General features: G+C 39.6%; 1 protein-coding gene across 12 annotated transcripts in view; it reads right to left on the minus strand.

The window, feature by feature from the left end:
* EIF4G3 (eukaryotic translation initiation factor 4 gamma 3) overlaps positions 1-22,523 on the minus strand; it is a 352,621-nt gene that overhangs the window by 135,629 nt on the left and 194,469 nt on the right. For 9 of the 12 annotated variants that reach the window (XM_058676306.1, XM_058676302.1, XM_058676366.1 and 6 more), the window contains 3 exons: positions 22,005-22,102; positions 18,946-19,068; positions 5,079-5,187 (listed from right to left, as the gene is read on the minus strand). In XM_058676306.1, the coding sequence (XP_058532289.1) occupies positions 5,079-5,187; positions 18,946-19,068; positions 22,005-22,102 (330 nt within the window). The remainder of the gene's footprint in view (positions 1-5,078; positions 5,188-18,945; positions 19,069-22,004; positions 22,103-22,523) is intronic. The other 3 variants (XM_058676337.1, XM_058676313.1, XM_058676360.1) reach the window with 1 other exon arrangement.

Here is a 22,523-nt window from a genome sequence, read left to right on the forward strand (position 1 = left end):
GGCTTTGAGTCTTACATGTGTTTAACAAAGTAAACTGGCTTTGTTAAAAAACAGATAAAGAGTATTATTGTCAAATGTTGACTAAAACTTTAAGAACTGTTTAATAATAATAATCTTAAATTGCAAGATACTTGACTTTCTGCCCTAGGATTTGTTATGCATCAGTGGGATTAAGTCCTTATGATAAACTATAGCTATGTCTGTAAATCAGAAAATGTTCTATTATTCAGATGAGTACAACCATTAAGGTGCTAACTAATTTCTTCACCGTAATTCCATTTACTAGACATAAAATTTAATTTGGGGCATAAGAAACTAGTGCCTCTAAAATTTATTTACTCTTATGTTAAAATCAAAAGACGTTCACTGCCAAATTTTTCAGGCTAAGCTGCCAAGGTAAGATATAAAAATATTTCTGAAAAATGTCTTAAGTTCATATATGTTTTATGTGAACCATATATAATTAATGTAGACTTATTAAACTATCTCTGACAGAAATAATTTCCAACTCACTGGAGTAACTGCTATGGGTCAACTAGATTATATGAGAATCCTGTGACGGCACATCAGAATAACATTCTTTATTAGTACTCACTGAAACCTAAATACAGTAAGTTTAAGAATAAACAAACATAACACGAATGAGCAAACAATCTAGCAAGTGAAAGTCAACTCAGTGTTTATATATTTGGGTCTATGAAATTTTTGAGAGTAAAAATTTAAGCAAAAGTAGGTCTAGGGCTGAAAAACTTTCACATAATACACTCTTGAGTAAAATATAGTATAAAGAAAACTAGGAACAAAGAAAAGGTAGTTATTTTAAAAGCTTATTCTGAAATAAAAAACCCTTATTCATCAAGGCTAAGATATAGAAACCTGAGAAGTGGAATACAATCTATCTAAACACAGAATATCTAGTTTATTTTTCTCAACATTTTTATTTGTTATTAAGAATTTGGCCAGCTTTAGAAATATGTAGGAATTCCATTTTAAGTATTTTTTCCCTAATAATCATATAAGAATGAGCAAAGCCAGATGTTGAGAATACTTCTAATAAGGGAGTGAATGAGTGGATGGAGGATCTCCCTCACCCACCTCCATTTTTGCTTCCTTGGTTTTCAAGTAGATAAAAATATTAAATAAAAATTAAAACTGTATTTAATAGAAAAGGGAAATTAAATGTCCAATAACAAAAGAATCATTAAAGAAATCATTATATGGGCACATAATGGTTACATGCAATACATAAGATATGTTTTCATTTCTTTAAGTTAAAATTTATTTCTTTTACTTATTTGACAAGCAGAGAGATAAAAACAGAGATCTTCCATCTGCTGATTTACTCCCCAAATGTCCACCAAGAAGCCAGGAGCCTGCCCAGATTCAAGCCAGGTCTCCCACACAGGTGGCAAGGCCCCAAGTATGAGAGTCATCACTGGCTGCCTCCTGGGGTGCCCTTCACATCAGCAAGAAGCTAACATTGGAAACAGACCAGCACTCACACCCAGGTACTATGATGCGGGATACAGGCATCCCAAACACTGCCTTTAAGTGTTGTGCCCAACACCTGCTCCTAATACAGGCTTTTGAAAGAGTATTAATGAGACAGGAATTGTTAAAACACATTTTAAAAGCTGGGCACAGAACTCTGATGTTTAAACTCAATTTGGTCACTTAAAAAAAAAAACCCACAATATTAACATGTGCACAGGGCAAAGTAGGTTTCATAACAACAGTTCTGAACAGTGAAATTTTTAAATTCACTTTGTGTATCCACAGTTTTTATAATAAACATGTATTATTTACAAGAATGATAAAACTGCTCCCGTGTACTATGTTGGTAGAACCAATGGCCTAAATAAGTGCATTCTGTTTGCCACAAGTCTCACAATGATGAAGGTCCTGCCCTTTAAGAGAGACCAAGAATGCTAATCAGCACCCCACAATTTGAGGGACATTCACTTGACAACCAAATACCAGAAGGGTCCCATTGAAGTAATACTGCTATAAACAGTTGGATTAAAACAGAAGGCCAGCCTCTGGCTACAATAGGTACTTTGACCAGGCACGCACAATAATGTAAATGCTGACTCCTGTTTATGTTAATTATCCAAACCATGGCCTCAGCACACTGGATTAAACACACATTTTCCTTGGAGAACAGCAATCATCTCAGCTATGTCTATAAACCGTCAATACCAAGCAAAGGCTTTAATTCAATCGGAAGTCTATCCAAACCAATCGATCTCTTGTGTCATCATAAATTACCAAACAAATGGTAAAAAACATGACTTGTCTGGATTCTGGTCTTTGTGTTCATCATTCCAGCTGCTGATGTCAAAAACTGAGAAACCACAAGCTTAATAATGGCAGCAAACATTTATTAAACACAACGTGTTAGGGATTAGGGTCAAATATAATACATAACACCATTGTCTAATTCTCACAACCATTACTGGGATAGAAATTTTCCATGTCACAGGTAAGGAAATGGAAAATTTTAGAAATTAACAATAGGTCAAAGATCTTATAACTAGCAAATGCTCCAGCCTGAGAATAATTTCCAAATCCACATTCTTGTAACTCATAAGGGGAAAATCTTATGAAGACAAAGTACTTAAGTGAATGCAGCAGGGAGAGGCTTTGGAGCTACGTTAAGATTCTGTTACCTGATACAAATCTAGTAATGACACTTCCACTGAGACAAAAACTGACCTGTCAACTGTACACACCAAGTCATATACTAATCTTCAAAAATACTGAATTTTTATATCCTACTTTTTCCCAAAGAATTCTACACTTAAGTTCCAAAGTTTATTAAGAACAAAGAACGAAATAATTCTTGAAAAAACTGGTGATTTCTTTCTAATATTATTTGAATTACAAATTTGGCTTAGATAACATTTCTGAAAGCTGTTCTGTACAGTGGTAGAAGCAAAAAGCAAGCATTTTGTCCTAAACAGTTGGTAATAAAAGGAAGATATCAGTAGCCCCAAGGAATTACTTTTACAAATCCTATGAAACATACATAAAAATATTAGAAGTCCCATCAAGGTAACCTAAAACATTGTTCAATTCACCCTTCATTGTATTCCAAATTGTTCTGAAATGCTAATTTTATTATTTAAATTTCCTTTAAATAAAAATTAATAAAACACAAAGGAAACCAGAAACCTGCATTTCCCTATTCTGGAAACCTAGACCTAAAAATGAAAAAAAATGCAAGACTCTGATAATGTGAACATCTCAGCATTCTTTTTCAAAAGACAACGGGAAGAGGCAAAACTGTCCTTAGTTACCTCAGACTCACAGCATGAGGGTAGTTAGGATCTAAAAATTCTTAAGTTCCTGTGATATATCTATATTGAGAAGGGCTTCTTTGCATGAAAAGTATTCAGTAAGCTTACACTAATTAGATAAATCAGTTACAATCATGCCAAAATGCAAAGAGGTAAAGTTTGGAAAATTTTGAAGGGAGTATGTTCAAAATTATTCTTCACCAAGATTCAAAACATGCTGAATTCTGATCTAAAACTATTGTCATTGGGGTAAGAAATAGTGTACCACAATTCCTACGGACTACACTTGTCCCAGGTAAATGGCTGAATAGTAAAACATTTAACTTTAAGAATGCCTGAATTCTCCTTTAATTCCAAACACTGTTGAGAAGATAAATGTGACAGTACAACTTTTAGAAACATACTGGATTAGAGCTTATGACCTTACTCTGGCTTCAAACAATCTTGTATATTAAATATAATACAGAACATACCTCTTCTCAGATTTACTAAACCTCTCAATAATCAAGGCACAAAGCATCCTACTCTATCCCTGCAAGGAACCTAGAGCAATCACTGTTGTCTCTCAGGATCTACATGAGCAGAAAACTGGAGTCAGGAGCTCAAAATATCAAATCCCAGTATTCCAGAAGAGTTATCTCAACCAACAGCTTCACTACTTCAAATGTCTGTCCCAAAATTTGTGCTTTTAAAACTCCACATTATTCTCTTCACTTGAGGTGAGAAATAGAGAAAAGTTCATCTTGCAGAATTCTGTGATTAACTTTATCAATATAGTCAAAAACATTCAAAAAGGAACACTTCCACTTATTGAGTCATTTTCAAATTTATTTAAAGAATAATTTTCAGAAAGCATATTTAATAACAGCTAGCTACAAACAGTAAGAGTTGGAAAATGAGTAATTTGATAAAATTCATAACATATGCTTTCCAATCAACTTTAGGATAAAGTCAGGACTACTATAAAGCTTGGTCAAAGTTACTTGCTGTTTCTTTTGTGTTTGCTGAGATCTATCTACATGAAGTCAAGCTACAGCCCAACTAGACAGGAAAGAGAGGCGATGATGGCCCACTTCCTGGCTTGAGTATTCCTTGAAATCTTTGCATCTATACTCAACAAGACACTATACATATTTATTTTTTTTAAAAGATGCAACACTTCATGTGCAAGTTCAACACAAGTGGAGACTTTAGTGTAATTCCTGCACCAAAAATAATGGCTATTTCTCACCAAGCTCATTTCATGTGCTAAATATGTCTCCACAACAATCTGGTAAGGTAGGTCTTCAACTATTTGTCAGCAAAGAAGGCAAGACACAGGGGGTAAGTAACTCAATCAAGATAAAATAGCTAACCCATGATGAGCCAGGATTTCAATTAGCATCATACTCCCACCTTGACCTAAAGGTCAATATAAGAAAAAAAAATCCATCTTCTTGAAAATAGCAAGACAAACAGGGACATGTTTGATATATTAATTGTGTTATTCTTGCAATGTAACATGTTTCAACATTCTTCTGCCCCGCGCTTTGCTAACAAAATGAAACAGCTAAGTCCTTACCTACAGACATTGAACATGAGGTATTAATAAAGTACTGAAAATTATTCTTTAGTTCCTTAGAGGTAAAATACTTCTATGATTTTCTTCCTCAAAGCTTTCTGTGAAAGTGAGTTTCTAAATAACGCTCAGAGGTTTGGCGCTTACGCTTGAATTCAAGGGCAAGATAGTTAATTCTAAAAGACTAAAGATAACAGGGAGGAAAACAGTCATACACAAACCTTGCTTCTGGTCGCTAGCTGCAGTGACAGGGGTGCTGGCAGCAAGATGAGCGCTCTCCACAGTCCCATAAACCACAGGGCTGTGCTCGGGGACCTGGCTGGGCAGCTGCTGGGATTTGAAGTACAAAAAAGGGTGATAATGAGCGTGCGAACATAAAAACTAGCAACATGGAACCCAAGCAAGTGGGGAAGACAGAGAGAGTACAGCAAGGGGTTACAAAATCAAAAAAAAGGAAAGCAAGGAAAAATATATAAAGGCCAATTTAATAAATTCAAAATTACATGGAAAGACAGGGATAAAAGGAAAGAGGCAGCAGGAAAGAGGGGAAGGAAAAGAGATGATTACTATTAACCACGGCAAGAGAAGACAGCACAACAATCATTAATACAATTCATTCTCCAGTGTTCCTTCTAAGGACAAGTTGACTTCTTAAGCTAACAATAGGTTTTAACCTGAGAAGGAATTCAATATTCTCCTAAACAACAGAAGGATTTGGTCAAGTCATTTATAAATTATCTGGCAAAGTAACTGACAAAAACAGGATGTAGACAATTACTGATTCAAGACTACAAAACCGACGGACTGTGACTCCCATAATTTGTCCATATCATCATAGAGATGAAATGCAACCTGCAAAGATATCTAAGTGCACTTGCACCATAATATTTTTAGGTTATGGATCAAAGATGGCATCTTTTCTGAATCAGAAATCTGAGTGAAATATCTGGCTTTTAGAAGTTCTGAGTGAAACTGCTATTTCCAACTCAGCCATTGTATCAGAATGAAAAATGCCAATTGAAATCCGAGTACAATTGAGAAAACTGCAGCCACTGTTCTACTTAGAGGGAACAGAATTACACAAAAGACAACAGCAATCATTCTACATCACATTCCGGGCGGTATTCATTCTTAATTTTAGGGTAACACAAAGCCACAAACCAAAGCAGTGTCTCTCCTCGGAAATCTAAGCCGAGCTTTTTGGCATCTGTAATCTCCTACATTGATTCTGTAAGTACTATCAGAGCAGAGCTCCATGAAAAATTCTCTTGTCTTTGGTGGAGGAAGGAGTAACAGAGAAGAACAGGGAGATTATGATGTGGCTAAGTCTAGGTGGTTACGGCCACTTAAAAGTAAGGATGAATGAAAAGTATTTTGAAAGCAGTGTGGCAAAGTGGGAATAGAGAATGAAATGGACACAAATTTATTGATGAAGACACCATTTAAGTAACAACATTTTTTGGAAAGTACAAGCAATTTATATTTGATCACATCACATTATGAAAAATAACAGTATCCAGGAAATGCTATAATCTTACCGTTTATTCTACAATTACTTCTAAATGAAGCCTAATTTAGGAGGGATTCATAAGTAAAACTAAAAACAAAGACTGCGTTTAACGCAACTGACTAGAAACAGATTTATAATAAAAGCAGAATCTGAAAATAAGTCTATTATTTGGCACATATTAAACAGCTATCAACATTTCCCAAGCAAAGACGTACAAATTTTATCATTTATTAAAAAGAATGAAAATATTAACTAAACCAACTTCCTGGAAAGTTAGTAACAATAACAAAAATCCATGGACATAGTAAATTGTGTAAGACAGTGAAGAGCTACTGATAACCATAAACTTGTAAAGAACTGAGGGGTTTTCAATCCAAAACAACTTCAGTCATACAAAACAGATACAACAACACGTGCATGTAAAAGTTCACAAACTCCTAGGAAGAATTTCCATATAAAAACTCCTAACAAGGCAGTGAGCTGAAAGGTGTGGCTGTGGCTGGGAGAACCTGAGCCAAGTCAGGCTTCCTGCTGGGGATCCTAGCTCCCCATCTACCACTGCCAAGTGGTGGTTGAATCCTGGGCTTGTGGGTGGCCAGAGCAACAATGGACCTGGACTTGGCCCCTGGCTGCCTGGCAGCAAGCTCTGGGGTCTGGAATTAATGCCTAGGGACAACCATGGATGAGGCCACAGTACACGTAGGTGAGGAATGAATCCTGAGGGACACTCAACAACAGGGCCACTGTACTTGCAGGCAAGTGAGGGGACTGAGACCTAGTGGTTTGTAGGGGAGAGACTGGAAGATCTGTTTGGGTCAGACTCATGCACCAGCCCACATGGGAACCCAGAGTTGGACTTGTTAGCAAGGAACATTGCTGACCACCACACACCAGTCCACGTGAAAGCTAGGGCTTGGGGATCTATCTAACAGGACTAGATCCCAGTACCTGACTGTCGGAACAGGGGACAGTTTACATTAGGCTGGGCCACGACACTATCCAGCACACAAGAGAATCAAGTCCAGGGGTAGGTTCTGTGGGGGATATGTGGGCCAAACCCTGTGGAAATACAAGTCCCTCTGGTAAGCTCAAGAGTTTGGGTGGTGATGGGCTGAGCTAGGTGTCATCATGGAACTTGCCAACACTCATGGGTATAGGGACCAAGAACTTTCTGGGCAGGTCCAGGCTGCAGCACTAGCATGTGTGGGTTGGGCCAGGACGCAACATCCTCTAGCTCATACTAGGCCAAGATGGAGGAGCACACTATGACGGAGAAGGGCCTAGCACCCACTGACATGTGTGAGATCTGGGTCTAGAAATGGGCTGAGTAGGGGAACTTGCTTCCCCTGGTGAGCATGTGGTCTGGCCTGGGAGTTGGGCAGGCTGGGCAAAGTAGCTCCAACTGTTGCCTAATGTGTGGGTTGGCAAGTGCAGAAACCAGGCTGGATACAGGTCATACTTGGCTAGGCTGTCACCCCACCAGTTTGCATGAGCCAGGGATGGGAGCAGGCTGAGCAGGGTCAGGTTGCAGTACCCATCAGTAAGAGTTGGGACAGGGCGCAGGCCAGGTCAGGCCAGGCTACAGCATTCAAAGGCAAAGGCCAAGACAGGTGAGGGGTTATGCTAAGTTGAGTCAGAGCAACCACTGGGATGCATGAAATCTGTGTCTGGTTGAGGCCTGGTTGGGGCCTGGTTGGGGAGCAAGGGGATGGATGCCATGGCTGGGTCGTGGTTCCCACTGAGTAAGTGTGAGGGCCAGAGTGGGGGCTGCTATCTAGTCTAGGCATAGCAGCAGTATCCCCCGGCACAAGTGTTGGCTGAGTTGGGATGTACCAGACTGGGCTTGGCTAGGTCTCTATCCCTAAAGAGCCATGCGTGAGCTGGGTATGGACCATGCTTGGCTGGGCTGTAGCACTCAACAATAAAAACCTGAATGGGTGAAGCCTGGTCAGGAAAGGCCACTGCTCCTGCTAGGATAGGAAGTGAACTAAGTAGGGCTGGCCCATGGACCCACAAGTGTGCACAAGATCTGGCATTGGGAGAGGTTTTGATGGAGGGCAACTCCTCTGTCAGGACACAGTCCTTGAGGTGAGCACCAGAACCATAATAGGGAGCAGCCTGGATCAGTCCAAGGAACGGTACCCACTGTCATACATTTAGTGCAGGTTGAGGGTGAACCAGGCTAGGCCAGTTCATATCCCCCTCTGGTGAATCCAAGTACCAGAATGGTATGTGGATCAGGCTGGACTGGGTCACAACACAAGCCAGTTCACATGAGGGCCAGGACTGGGGGCCACACTGGCTGCAGCCCCAACAAGTGTGAGTTGGAACTGGGGGTGGACCATGCCAGACTGGGCTGAAGCACCCAACCAACACACATGAGACCTGGGGGGTAGGGAGAGGGGGCAAAGCTGGTGGGGGAATATGGAGGGCTCCCCTGCTGTATCACCACTTCCACTGGAGAGCGAGTTGCGATGGCAGTAGACCAGACCTGTTCACCTCATATGAGCTGGATTAGGAGGGAAAAGCCAGGCTGGGTTGACTGTTCCTACTGGTACATGCATAAGTCAGAGTGTGTGGGGGTTGGTTTGGCTTTGCTATGGCATCAGCTGGCAAATGCTGGCACGGGGAGCAAATTCTGTCAAGTAAACTACAGAACCATCTGGAGAGTGCAACATCCATGAGTGGGAGTGGGCCCCATAGGGAAACAGCGGGCACCTCCCTCTTGGGTTGCCACTCCCACTGGTGAGCATGAAAACCAGGACTGGGGCAAGCATAGCTAGACAGAGTGTGGCACCCACCGGCATGTGTTTGGGCTGCATAGTGGGGCTGGTTGGGTTGAACTAGGCTTCAATGCCCACTGACATGTATGAGAGCTGAATAGGATGTGGGAGAGACTAGACCAGTATGCTGCACATACTGGCATGCACGGGAACCAGAGTAGGGGCCCAGTCCCAGCTGCTGTGGATATTCTCTGTAACTCTACCTTTCAAATAAATATTTTTAAAAAATGCAATGATACACAAGGAAAGGATCCAAACATTTTTCTTTTGTTTAGTGGGAGATGATTTCTCACATTCAATCATTAGAAAGGTGTATGTATGTTTCTTTGTAATGCTTATCACATTACAAAATTCTGAGAACTCACAGACTACTAAGACAAAATTCTTAGCTTTATGGATCTTATGCTGCATTAAAGGATAAAAAACAATAAATAAATCACAAAATTAATAATTTCATTAGAATAGCTATAAATGCTATAATGGAGCAGTAAACATATAGAGAAACCTTACACCCTGGGTTCTGATTTTGTGCATGTTAGAATTTTATTTCCTTACATTCAAAGAACAGAGATAGACAGAGGGAGAGAGAGAGATTAAGACTGACGCAAGAGACAGAGAAACTTTCAATCATTACGTTACTCTCCAAATGCCTACATTCCCAAGATGGACTGGGCTGGGAATACAGTCTAGATGTCTTACATGAGTGGTAAAGACCCAGTAACATGTGCTTTCACCACGGCCTCCAATGGTCTGCACTGGCAGAAAGATGGAATCAGGAGCCAAAGACAAGAAGTGAACCCAGGCACTCTGATACAAGGGACACTGGCATCCCAAGCAGAAATCAAACACCGCCTGTAGGAGGGGTTTCTGTGGAGCAGTATTTTGGCTGAATTACAAAGAGGCAATGTAAATGCAGGTAACTGGAAGGCATGTAGGAGGAAGCTGTTCAAGTAGAAGGAATAGCATGTTTGAAGAAATCTGATGGCAGAGGATCATTATATGGTCAGCCAGTCCCTACAAGGTAAAAAGCTACAGGAAGAGCTGGGGAGCTAAATATGAAGTGAAGGCAGCAGGGGTTCAAATCAGGGTGATGTAAACCACACCCATGCTTTTGTCCTTAATCTCCACAAGGCAAGCATGGACAGGTTAAAAGCAGCAGTGCAACAATTAGATTTGTGTTTAAAAGGTAATTCAGGGGCCCGGCGGCGTGGTCTAGCGGCTAAAGCCCTCGCCTTGAAAGCCCCGGGATCCCATATGGGCGCCGGTTCTAATCCCGGCAGCTCCACTTCCCATCCAGCTCCCTGCTAAGCTTTGGGACCCTGCACCCGCGTGGGAGACCTGGAAGAGGTTCCTGGTCCCGGCATCGGTTTGGCGCGTACCGCCCGTTGCGGCTCACTTGGGGAGTGAAACATCGGATGGAAGATCTTCCTCTCTGTCTCTCCTCCTCTCTGTATATCCGGCTTTTCAGTAATAATAAAATCTTTAAAAAAAAAAAAAAAAAAGGTAATTCAGGGGCCCAGCAGTGTGGCCTAGCAGCTAAAGTCCTCGCCTTGCACACGCCAGGATCCCATATGGGCGCCGGTTCTAATCCCGGCAGCTCCAGTTCACATCCAGCTCCCTGTTTGTGGCCTGGGAAAGCAGTCAAGGACACCACGAAACCCTCAGCAGAAGCTGCACTCAGACTTCCCAGACCCCAGAACTGAGTACCAAATAAGCTTCTGTTTTACAAATTTCCTAGATTGTGGCATTCTGCTTATAGCAGCAGCAAACAGGATATGAAGTGTATGTCAGAGGGTTTCCTTAGCAGGTTAAAAATTTCTTATAAAAAGGTTAAGATAAAAAAATTACCCCTCTGCTCCCTGGCAAGGCACAGTGGTCAAACTAAAGTCCTCACTTATGCACACTGAGATCCCATATGGGCACCAGTTCGTGTCCCAGCTGCTCCATTTCCATTCCAACTTCCTGTTTGCGGCCTGGGAAAGGAGCTGAGGATGGCCCAAACCCTTGTGGGAGACCCCAGGGAACCTCCTGGTTTGGGATTGGCTTAGCTCCAGCCATTGGGGTCACTTGGGGAATGTACCATCGAATGGAATATCTTTCTCTCTGTCTCTCCTTTTCTCTGTAAATCTGCCTTTTCAATAAAAATAAACAAGTCTTTAAAAAAAATTTGCTCACTAAAGGAATACATACAAAATACGGATAAAACTCACATCCGCCTAATAATCTGTGAACATAAAATTTGTACTTCTGGGACTGGCACAGTGGCATAATAGGTTAATCCTTTCATGCGGTGCTGACATCTCATATGAGCACTGGCTCCAATCCCAGCTGCTCCACTTTTAATCCGGCTCCCTGCTATTGGACTAGGAAAGCAGCAGAGAATAGCCCAAGGCCTTGGTTTTGCATCCACCTGGGAGACCCAGAAGAAGCTCTTGGATCCCAGCTTTTAATTAGCCACGTCCTGCCATCATGGCCATTTGGGGAGAGAACCACAGATGGAAGCTCTGTCTGTCTCTCCCTCCCTCGTAACTCTGAATTTCAAGTAAAATAAATCCTTAAAAAGTTTAAAATAAGTAAAACTGTACCTTCACAAATATTTAGCAAGTTTTTGCTTTGTTTTCTTGCTAAATCTGTCAGATAACCAATAATATAGAGCAAAGAGTATTGTTTTATACTGCTGGCAGTAGATTTAAACAGATTATTTCTGGGGTGAGGACATAAGACTAATATCTAAGACTAAACACACCAAGTTTTTCATCGCAGCATTGTTAATATTAATGGTAAGTAGCAAAAAATAGCCCTCAAATAAATATACTACTGAATCCTCAAAGAACACCCTGAAACTACTAAAAATTAAAATAACTTTTACCTATAAACATGAGCAACATGTGGAAGTTACAAACATGTGGAAGTTACAAAGTTCATTCTATGAACTTAGATAAATTATACACATAGGTGCACATACTTGCAGACAAAATTATTTCAATTTTGGAAATGCTTTAAATAATAGATAAAACACTTAAGAAGCCATTTTTATATTAAGACATTTTTCTATGTGAAAGTATAAATACCACAATTATCTGATGATTACAACTTCCAGTATCAATGTTCCATGTCTGACTGCAAATCAGTGGTAAGGAAGTAGAATTATACATGCAGCAATCCAATTCACTTAATTTAAGTTTCAATTTATAGCATCTAAAATCATACCAGTAGAAAAGCAAAAGCTTTCATATAATGATAAGGAAACATGAAAAAAATAGTTCAAGTAAAAAGCAATACACAGTTTCACTTTGTTAACTGGACTGATTAGGTCTCTCAAACAACTTTAAAACATACTTGTTCTGGGCCCGGCGGCGTGGCCTAGCGGCTAAAATCCTCACCTTTAACACGCCGGGATCCCATATGGGCGCTGGTTCTAATCCCGGCAGCCCCACTTCCCATCTACCTCCCTGCTTGTGGCCTGGGAAAGCAGTCAAGGATGGCCCAAAGTCTTGGGACCCTGCACCTGCGTGGGAGACCTGGAAGAAGTTCCTGCATTCTGGCTTCGGATCAGTGCAGCACCAGCTGTTCCGCTCACTTGGGGAGTGAATCATTGGACGGAAGATCTTCCTGTCTCTCTTCCTCTCTGTATATCTGACTTTGTAACAAAAATAAAATAAATCTTAAAAAACAAACCATACGTGTTCTACTGGTTTCCAAATGAAGCTTATGGGAAATCTTCAACAGCAGGAGTGCTACCTTTCCTAAGAGATGGCAGCAGTCAGCAGTCTCCTTTTGTCTGTGCCTATGCACTGTGGCGTAAGACTCTCTCCCAAGTTATAACTGTACTTCTCTAGTAGAGTGATTCTATGGGCTGCCACTATGGTATAGTGAGTAAAGGTGCTGCCTGTGGTGCCTGTGGGGTGCTGCTTTGAGTCCCAGTTGCTTCACTTCTGACCCAGCTTCCTGTGAATGTGCCCAGGAAAGCAGTAGAAGATGGCCCAAGGTGCTTGGGCCTCTGTAACCATGCAGGAGACCTGCAAGAGGGTACTGGAACCTGACAGCCTAGCCAATCATTGTGACCATTTGGGGAGTAAACCAGCAGATAGAAAATTCTCACTCTCTCCTCCCATGACTCTTTCAAATAAATAAGAAAAAAAAAAGAGCAATTCTATTAAAAAAGAACAAGTGAAAAAGAGTGAGTGAGAGAGAGAGAGAGAGAGAGAGAGAAGGGAGAGAAAAGTATGCTACATAGTTTGAAAAGAAAAACCAAGAAATTCTGACACAGCACCAGCCATCCCTTTGAAAGCACAAAATTTCGCAAGTTCTTCAAAGACAACATCAGGTTATTTGTTTTCATTCTAAAAGGCACATAAAGACTGTAAGCAAGCTAGCACAATTTTTGAACACAGGAATGTTCCTTGCATCTTTCTGACAGAATCAAGAGCTGAAACATTTCATGGATTGATAGAAAGTAACAAAATTTTTTCTCTGCATTTTAATACTTAAGAACTGAAACGATTTAGTACAAATTCTCACTTCATACTGAAGAAACAGAAAGGGTTTAGCCAGCTTAACATTCTGACTCAGGGTCATAAATCCAGCTGACAAGGGGGAGCCAGCAACGATTGCTTTAAGCACCCCATGACGTCCGGCCACAAACATACCTGCTATCCACTATGGCTGTGTGTGTGGGTACACACACATGCATATTTTCTGCATATGTGAGACAGAAAATCCCTAGGAGTTATCCCCATAAGTAATTTTAAAGCTATGAAGAAGGACGGTGTCAAATTCTACATACTTGTACTGAGGCAAAAGCAACAGGAGCAAAAATTCTGTTTATTCTTTCCATTCTCCTTGCATAAACTCAACAAAGCTTCCTTAAATTAATGCTTAGCCTGCTGAGTATAACCGTTGCCTCAGCATCCATTCACAGGCCTAACAGTTATTCGAAACCAGTCTTATCTTCGTGTATGTCTGCTTGCGATAGAAACCGTTTAATCCTCATCTCACTGACTCAAAACTCAACATGTCCCATAGCTGCTAACCAAGACAAAACTTAATATGAGACACAGGCCCAAAACTTCACCTTCACAGGTGCTTTCTTGAAGCTAGGCCATCTAGCCACATGGCAAACCCTTCCTGATGCCATGGGCCTTTAGTGCAGCCACAGCCTCATAGTGCTGATTCTCTTGCTCACCACATCCCATCTTTCCTTCTCCCTATCTGCTGGTCGAGCTGTTTCGGGCCTCTCTCTCGTCTTTCTACTGGCCTCCCATTGGCATCTCTGACTTTTTCTGGCTCTGAAAGTAAGTTCTTCTGATCCATTCATTTTGGTTCCATGTTCTTACTATGTCTGATATGAATATTGCCTGCAAACCTTTTTCACCAATAGAGGTTCTCCTGGAGGGTTGCCATCTGTGGATTACGGCCACTTTGGAGAATGAGACCTTGACACCAAATTAGAAAAATAACTACAACAGCATGACTGCTTACCACAATGAAATTATGTTCCTTTTCACACTTCTCCATAAATACTGTCATGTTTTTCTAAGAAAGCAGGCACTTGAAGTTTGAAGAGCTACTCTTTGCTTTATTAACATGTAAGGAAGCCATTCATCCCTACTTACCTGCAGAGTACTGGTTTATGCCTGGTGTGTCTGGATAATGATTAATGGCATTGCATGGTACTGCCATTGATTTCTAAAACTGACTCAACTCAGATGGTAAACTGTATGGTCATTATTTTTCTTAACCTTATCTATTTATTTTAAAAGTTGCTAATCATCTCTCCAACTGGCTTCTTCTGTTTCACCTGACAGCACTAATGTCTCACCTAAAATGTAACACTAGCCTCCCTCCATCTATATCACACTTCTGTACATACTGTCCCTCTATGTGGAATAACCTTTCTCTTCCCATTTGGTAAACAGCATTTGAGTTTCAAATGGCATCTCTGCTGTGATACCTTCCCAGGCTTTTATAGTGATCCTCTGTAACTCTGGAAATATATATTGAATACTCATTATGCACCTGGTCCTAAGCTTAAGCAAATTAAAGTATATTAAAGTATCTTATCTCCTTTAAGCCATATAATTATACTACACGGTTTTATTTTTGAACTGGCACTCATCTGGGATGTCAGCATGGCAGATAACAGCTTAAGCTACGGTGCCACAATGCCAGACCAGGGTTTTATTTTTAAATGTGGAAATTAAGGATCTAGCAAAGTGCTCACTTTGGCAGCACATATGCCAGAAAAGATTTAGCAAAAAGAAACCTGGCTAATGTTACAAAACTAAGTAGAGAAATAGTTCCCGCAATCTCAATGCCTAACTCTAATCCGAAGCTTTGCATCTCCCCTGTGCAATCCCACCTCTACCACCAGGAATGGATCTTTATGACCGCACATTTTTCGACCTGTGCTGCAATTCTCCCCTCTCTTAGTCACCGCTGTGCTTTCATGGCTCTTTCTGTACCGCACAGGAGAACCAGTCAGGTGTCAGTCACTGGCTCTCTGTCTCCCCTGAAAGAGCCTGGGATCTGTCTTCAGTGATAAAGCTGCTTTCTGCAGCACATCCAAGTATATGTAGTTCAAAGCAGGTACTCTGTCAGGACAAAAACAGTAACTTTTAATGCCAAACACTGTCCTATCTGCTGTCTTCTAAACAGAATGTGAGTCGATATTTATCTAGAATTATGTTAAAACTGCAAAAGTAGCCAATAGGCTAAATCTAATGGGCTTTCTTTGGTTGGCACAATGGTATTTAATAATGAAATTTATTTGCCAACATTTAAAAACTCACAGTTTTACATAACCAAAGTTGTCTAAGCTTCTTCTGGACTACTGGAACAACATTTTGACACAACATATTTATCAGTAATGCTCTTAACGAGGATGCTCTCACCCACTCTCTACATTACCACTTCCCGTGATCTTCCAGAAAATACAAGGAAATGACAGTTGCCAGCATCATTCTTGTGCTTTTTTTGAAGAGAAATGAAATATTACTAGTACATGTGTCTGTTGCAATGCAATCTGTGTGCTCTATGAAGTTTATACATTTGAAAAGATGATAGATTGAGTATGGATTTAAATGCAAATCAATTAATAAAATAACCATATGCCTGATATAAAACTAAACACTTCTGAAAAAGAACTAGCATTACAATTGTGATTAATGGTCTGCATTAGCTCAAAGTGTATATTCACTGAGACACATACATTCATTCCGGTCTACGGTCCCTGTGAAAGGATAACACAGAAAAAGAATTTCTGTGACTGAGGACAAAGGAATAACAAGAAGAGGGCATACACAAGCTTAGAAGATTAAAGAAAAATCTCACAGGGAATGGAGATGAAAAAGACATGCAAGTGTTCAAGTTGAGAATTTAAACACAAATCATCAAGCAGGTTTCAAATTTAGGGCTTGTTAGTAATAACCTTTTAACTAAGGTTTAAAAATACATACAGAAAATAAATGAGCTAGCACTCCTAAATCTAAATGAACACGTAAGTAGACAATGTCTGACAGACAAGTGAAAAAAATGCTCAGTCTCCCTAGCTATTAGGGAAAAGCAAATATAAAAACCACACTGAGATTCCACCTAACTCCAGGGACAATGGTCTACATATAAACATTAACAAACAACAACTGCTGATGAAAATGTGGGGAAAGGAACTCTTATCCATGGTGGATTGGTGGAGGATAGAAACTAGTGCAGCATGTAGGTGAGGTGGTCACAGAAGGTGGCTGGGAACTCGCATTTACTTTTAACATATTGGTTACTCATTACTATGTCAATTAATTCCATAATGATGTAAATTTTTGCTGTTGGTATGTTGGAGCTTTCAATTGACTGGGATGATACTCTGTTGGCTCTGTCTTCAGACCAGAGAGGGTATACCTAAGAAGCCGTTGAACTTGACTGGACAATAAGATGCTGGACTCTATGTTTGGTATACGCTTGCAATGGGGGAATCTAACTGAACTTGAGCTGTGGTTATGCAACAAGGTGGAGGAATCCACCATGGTGGGAGGGTTTGGGGAGGGGTGGGGAGAACCCAAGTACCTATGTAACTATGTCACATAATACAATGTAATTAATGAAGTAAAATAATAAATAATTAAAAGAAAAAAAGAACACACACACACACACACACAAAACTAGTGCAGCCACTATGGAAGTCAGTATGAAAAGTGCTCAGACAACTAAGAATTGATCTACCATATGACCCAGTTATCCCACACCTGGGAATATATCCAAATGAAATGAATTCTACATACAAGAAAGTAACCTGCAACCCTGTACTTACAGCAGCACAATTTACAATAGTGAAGACATGGAAACAACACAGATGACAGTCAACATATAAACGGATAAAGAAACTGTGGTATATCTACTCTAAGGAACACTACTCGGCCATCAAAAAGAATAAAATCCTAGCATTTGCAATAAAATGATCACAATTAGAAACCATTATGCTTAGTGAAGTAAGCCAGTCCTAAAAGGACAAATATCTTCTGTTCTGATACAAGAAAGTCTTTATGCAGAGCACAAAATGAATAGATAAAACTATATACATATGGGAACATATTCTTATATATTCGCATAGATGAACTGTATGAATAGATAAAACTATACACATATGAAAATATATATAGATGAATTGTATAATGGAGACTGGCATACCACAAAGTAAAGGAATGGTAAAGTACAACGCCTTTACCCCAGAATAAAAGTAGGACTACCGATGTAATGTTAAATATACCGTTATAGTATGATGACAGATTTTCTACTTTGTCTATAGCTATCATGCCATGTTACATTTAAATGGCAGAAAGTTAAACCTGTAACTATTATGGAAGTACTACACTACTGTGATTATGCAGAGGAAAATAGGGGAGGAAGGAAGAGAAGGGGAAGGGAAGAACTTCTATACCTATAAAACTACTGTGGAAATTAAAAAGAAAACTAATGCCTTGTATTGGAATTATCCATAGCACTTGTCCATCAATCAAACATCTGCTGTGAAAGGGAAAATAAACAGCCTTCTATTCCATAACAATTTTGCCCTTAGTTGCTTCTGTGTGCTGGGTTCTCACTTTCACATAACTTTTTAGGATGTGAAAATTACTTCACATGTGAATCATTTATCAAACATTTCCTAATATCTAGCTCTTTCTCAAATGTGTTAATTTCTACATACAAGAATATTAACTATACTGTTCATCAGGAACAAAGAAAGTACCTGACAGAACTTATTAATGACTCATAAATAATTTAAGAAAGGAGCCATCACTTGCTGAGGTTCACTTATGTATTCCTAAAGCTATAAAGTGTTCCTGTTACATCTCCAGCTATGCTCTGAATGACACAGGCAATCATCTCACATAAAACTGTCTGGCAAAAATGTTTAAATTCTCAACATTACTGTTTGCATTCACATAGTGTGCAGCATTTAATTCCTAAGGTCCCATAGTGAAAACATAAAATACTCATTTAATGATGAGGTTTCCAAGGAAAAGCAGCTCCTTTTGGTATCATGCAAGAGTTCATTAAGAAGAGTGGCAGCAGCTGCGCTCTGAATGTGAAGACAATACATAACAATGTTACCAATACAATTTTGGAGCTATAATAATTTGCAATGAGAAATAACACATCTGTTTAAATGCCATTTAGATATTCGAGGCTATGAGACAACTGATGGAAACAGAAGTACAGAAAACAGCTATAGAACAAAGAATTCAATAGAGGTTAGTGAACGAACAAACACTGTCACCCATCACCGCTCACACACTTTCTTACCTGAGGAGGAGTGGGTGTGGTTGTGGGTCTTCCTATGGGTGGAGTAGGGTTTCTGCTGCCACCTCCAGACATAATCTCCTCTGTTATATCTTTACCTCCCTGGTTTGGATCCCGAATTCTTATCTATAAGGTTAAATAAAATGGTTTATGATGACCATGTGGTAGTTTTATAGGCATATGATGTGTTAAAAATGCTAACTGGGAAATGTGTCAAATACTGAAGTTGACAATCATCACATTTGACTTAATTTCAATCACAGAACCATATGGGGTCACTCAAGGAAATTCAGGCCATTAGCTTTGACATGAGCTAATTGGAGTAACATGCTAAAATAGGACCTACTTGGATGAATTTCTAGGTCAAAAAGGCAAAGCATTTATGCCTATTTTCTAGGCTCTAAGAAATAGATCGATTTTATTTTCAATGCTTGGTGTAAATCAAGTTTCATAAAACACTTTAATATGTAGAAGTAACTGCGTAAACTAAGTTTTAAATGCCATAAAGATAGTTTCTAAAGGATAAAATCAAAAGTTGTACACATTCTAGGACTTGAGAATGGAAATTTGTCCTGAAAATAACAGTATTTATGTATGGAAGGAGACTCACAACGGTAGTGTGTTTCCTGGTAAAAACAAAGAAACTTCCTAAAGACTTCTCCAGTACAAAATAGTTAAAAATTATCCTTTATCTCTACAAACTAAATTCCAAACAGGCAGTAAGAAGCAAATCTTTATGCATTCATATTCACAGGAAAAGGCCATCAAGATGTGCTGGTAAGTGAGTAAGAGATGATAAGCACGAGTGTGTACGGTGATCTCTTCATTTCTTTACAAGCTCTCTCTCCTTATAGATGTCAATGGGATGGGGACATAATAGACAAACAGAAACTGTGTCTAAGCACACCCTGCTAGAACAGTGTGAAAAAACAGTGCTGCTATTCTTACTGTGCTGGTTTAATTAAGGTAGAGCTGGCTTCTTGAGATTTTCAAGGGATTCATTAATAAAGACCATTTCTTCAATGAAGATTTCTAATATTGGAGCTGGTGTTCAGAGTAGGAATTAGGCCAGTTCAGAAGTGACACTACTGCTCTCAGCTCCTCATCCCATCTTCCTCCTAACAGGACCCTTGGAACAGGCAGTGGTAATGCCTGCAGTAAATGAGTCTCTGTTACCCACAAAGCAGAGCTGCAATGAGTTTCTGGTTCTTGGCTTCTCCTGGTTGTTGAGGGCATTTAGAGTGAACTGGCACATTGTCTGTTCCCTATCTCTTCTCTCTGCCTCTCAAATTAAATAATAATAATAAAAATGTCTTTAGATGTTTCTTTTTCAAATATAAAAAGTTATTGTGGCTACAGCTTTAAGTATCGCTTTAATTTGTTTTACTTTCAGTAACATGTATTACTGCTTTAATTTTCTTTTTTTTTTTATTTTTCTGTATTCTGAGAGATCTGTTCACATCCAATTATTACCATGTTGACTCACACATAGTCCAAAACACAGGTTTTCAACCATTAGTGTCAGGTTTATGATTTATGGTTTATTTATGGTTTATTTATGGTTTATTATTTATGGTTTATTATTTATGGTTTATTATTTATGGTTTATGATGACACGAAATGTCATTTCAATGATGCAGCAGAAATATCTGAATCTCATTAGTTAGTTATTATTAGAATCTTTCAAGAAGGAGGTTAGCAATGCGGCATAACCTGTAATACTGGCAACAACAAAGGTATGCTGGTTTGAGTCCCAGCTGTTTTACTTCAAATCCAGCTCCCTGCTCATCTGCCTGGGGAAGCAGTGGAGGAAGGCCAAAGTGCCAAGGCTGGGCCCCTACAACTACATAGGAGACCTGAAGAAACTCCTGTCTTCTGATTTCAGCATGGCCCAACATTGGCTAATGCAGCCATTTGGGAAGTGAATCAGCAGATGAAAGATTTCTTTCTCTCGCTCGCTTGCTCTCTCTCACTTTCGTTCTCTCCTACTCTGCCTTTCAAATAAATAAATATTTTTAAAAGAATATTGCTTTAAAAAAAAAAAGAATATTGCTTTAACAGTAATCCACCTATCGTATCCAGGACAGATGTAAAAGTCTCTCCTAATTAAAAACACCTCCTGGGGCTCAGTATGGTAGCTTAGTGGCTAATGTCTTCACCTTGTACACCAGGGACCCCATATGAGTGCTGGTTCTAATCCCGGTGGCCCCACTTCCCATCCAGCTCCCTGCCTGTAGCCTGGGAAAGCAGTCGAGGATGGCCCAAAGTCTTGTGATCCTGCACCCACGTGGAGCCCCAGAAGAAGCTCCTGGCTCCTGGTTTCCTGGTTTCCGACTAGCTTAGCTCCGGTCACTGTGTCCACTTGGTGAGTGAACCAGCAGCGGATGGAAGATCTTCCTGTGTCTTCTCCTCTTTGTAAAATCTGACTTTCCAATAAAAATAAGTAAAATCTTAAAAAAAAGTAATATCTCACGTTTTGTGTTATCTGACAGATAAACTGCTCTAGACTTGGATTTTTATATTACTACTACCTGATTTCTTGGGCCTGTCTTCAAACACAGAAGCATGTGCCTATAATTATTAAAATAATTAGAACAAGATTATTAAGGCTACTTAAAATAAACCCATTCCACAAAGGATTTTTTTCTTGCTGTCCTTAATACTTGAATCCATTTCTCTGCGCTATTTTTTTCCCCTCTGTCAACTTATACTTGAATAGAGAGCTAACTAGACTAATGTTAAAAAACACCCATTTGTGAGAACAGAACTCAAGCTCCGTGCACAACCCTCCAGTACACTACACTGTCCTGTTTCTAAAGCTGGAGAGAATGCTGACATACAGCACACCTAGCTCAATAAACACTAGAAGTTAATACTGAGCAAATGGTATGTACACCTTCTAATCAAACGCCCACACAAATCCTCCAGGTCAAGTGTTGAGAATACAGGGGAATAACAAATCGTACGGTCAGTTGTGAATTAACATGAATAATAATTGTGCAGATTTATTTGATAAGAGATAGCCAAATGTAAATTAAGAAAAATAATAAGATACTTCTTACAGTTTTTTTCTCTCTCTTGGTTGGAGGAGGCTGTTGCTGCGTAGGCACAATAATAGGTGCTGACTGATACACTGGTTGACTTGGATAAAAAGGTGTTCCTAAAGAATTAGAAAAAAGCAAATAAACCATTATTTGTTAAATTCTATAGGATTAGCAATGGCATTATCTCTTGTCTCTATACCATCCCCTACAAAAGTAAAAAATGTCAGATTTTGCCTTCTTTATAATTGTGTTCTATCGCTAGTTCTCTTCCAGAGATAAAGAAATTATTTTTAAAACATATATCTTCAAATATTTATAAGCAACTGATATAAAAACAGCATCTAATTCCTACATATTCACACCAGAACTACCTTTTAAAAACAAACAAACAACAAAAAAACACACCAAAAAACCCACTAGCCCAATGCAATGGCTCAATTGTCTAATTATCCCCTTGCTAAATGCCAGGATCCCATATGAGCACCAGTTAATCAGTTAATGTCCCAGCTGCTCCCCTTCCCATCCAGTTTCCTGCTT

Source organism: Ochotona princeps, chromosome 2 (genome assembly GCF_030435755.1).
Source record: "Ochotona princeps isolate mOchPri1 chromosome 2, mOchPri1.hap1, whole genome shotgun sequence".
NCBI classification, from domain to species: Eukaryota; Metazoa; Chordata; class Mammalia; order Lagomorpha; family Ochotonidae; genus Ochotona; species Ochotona princeps.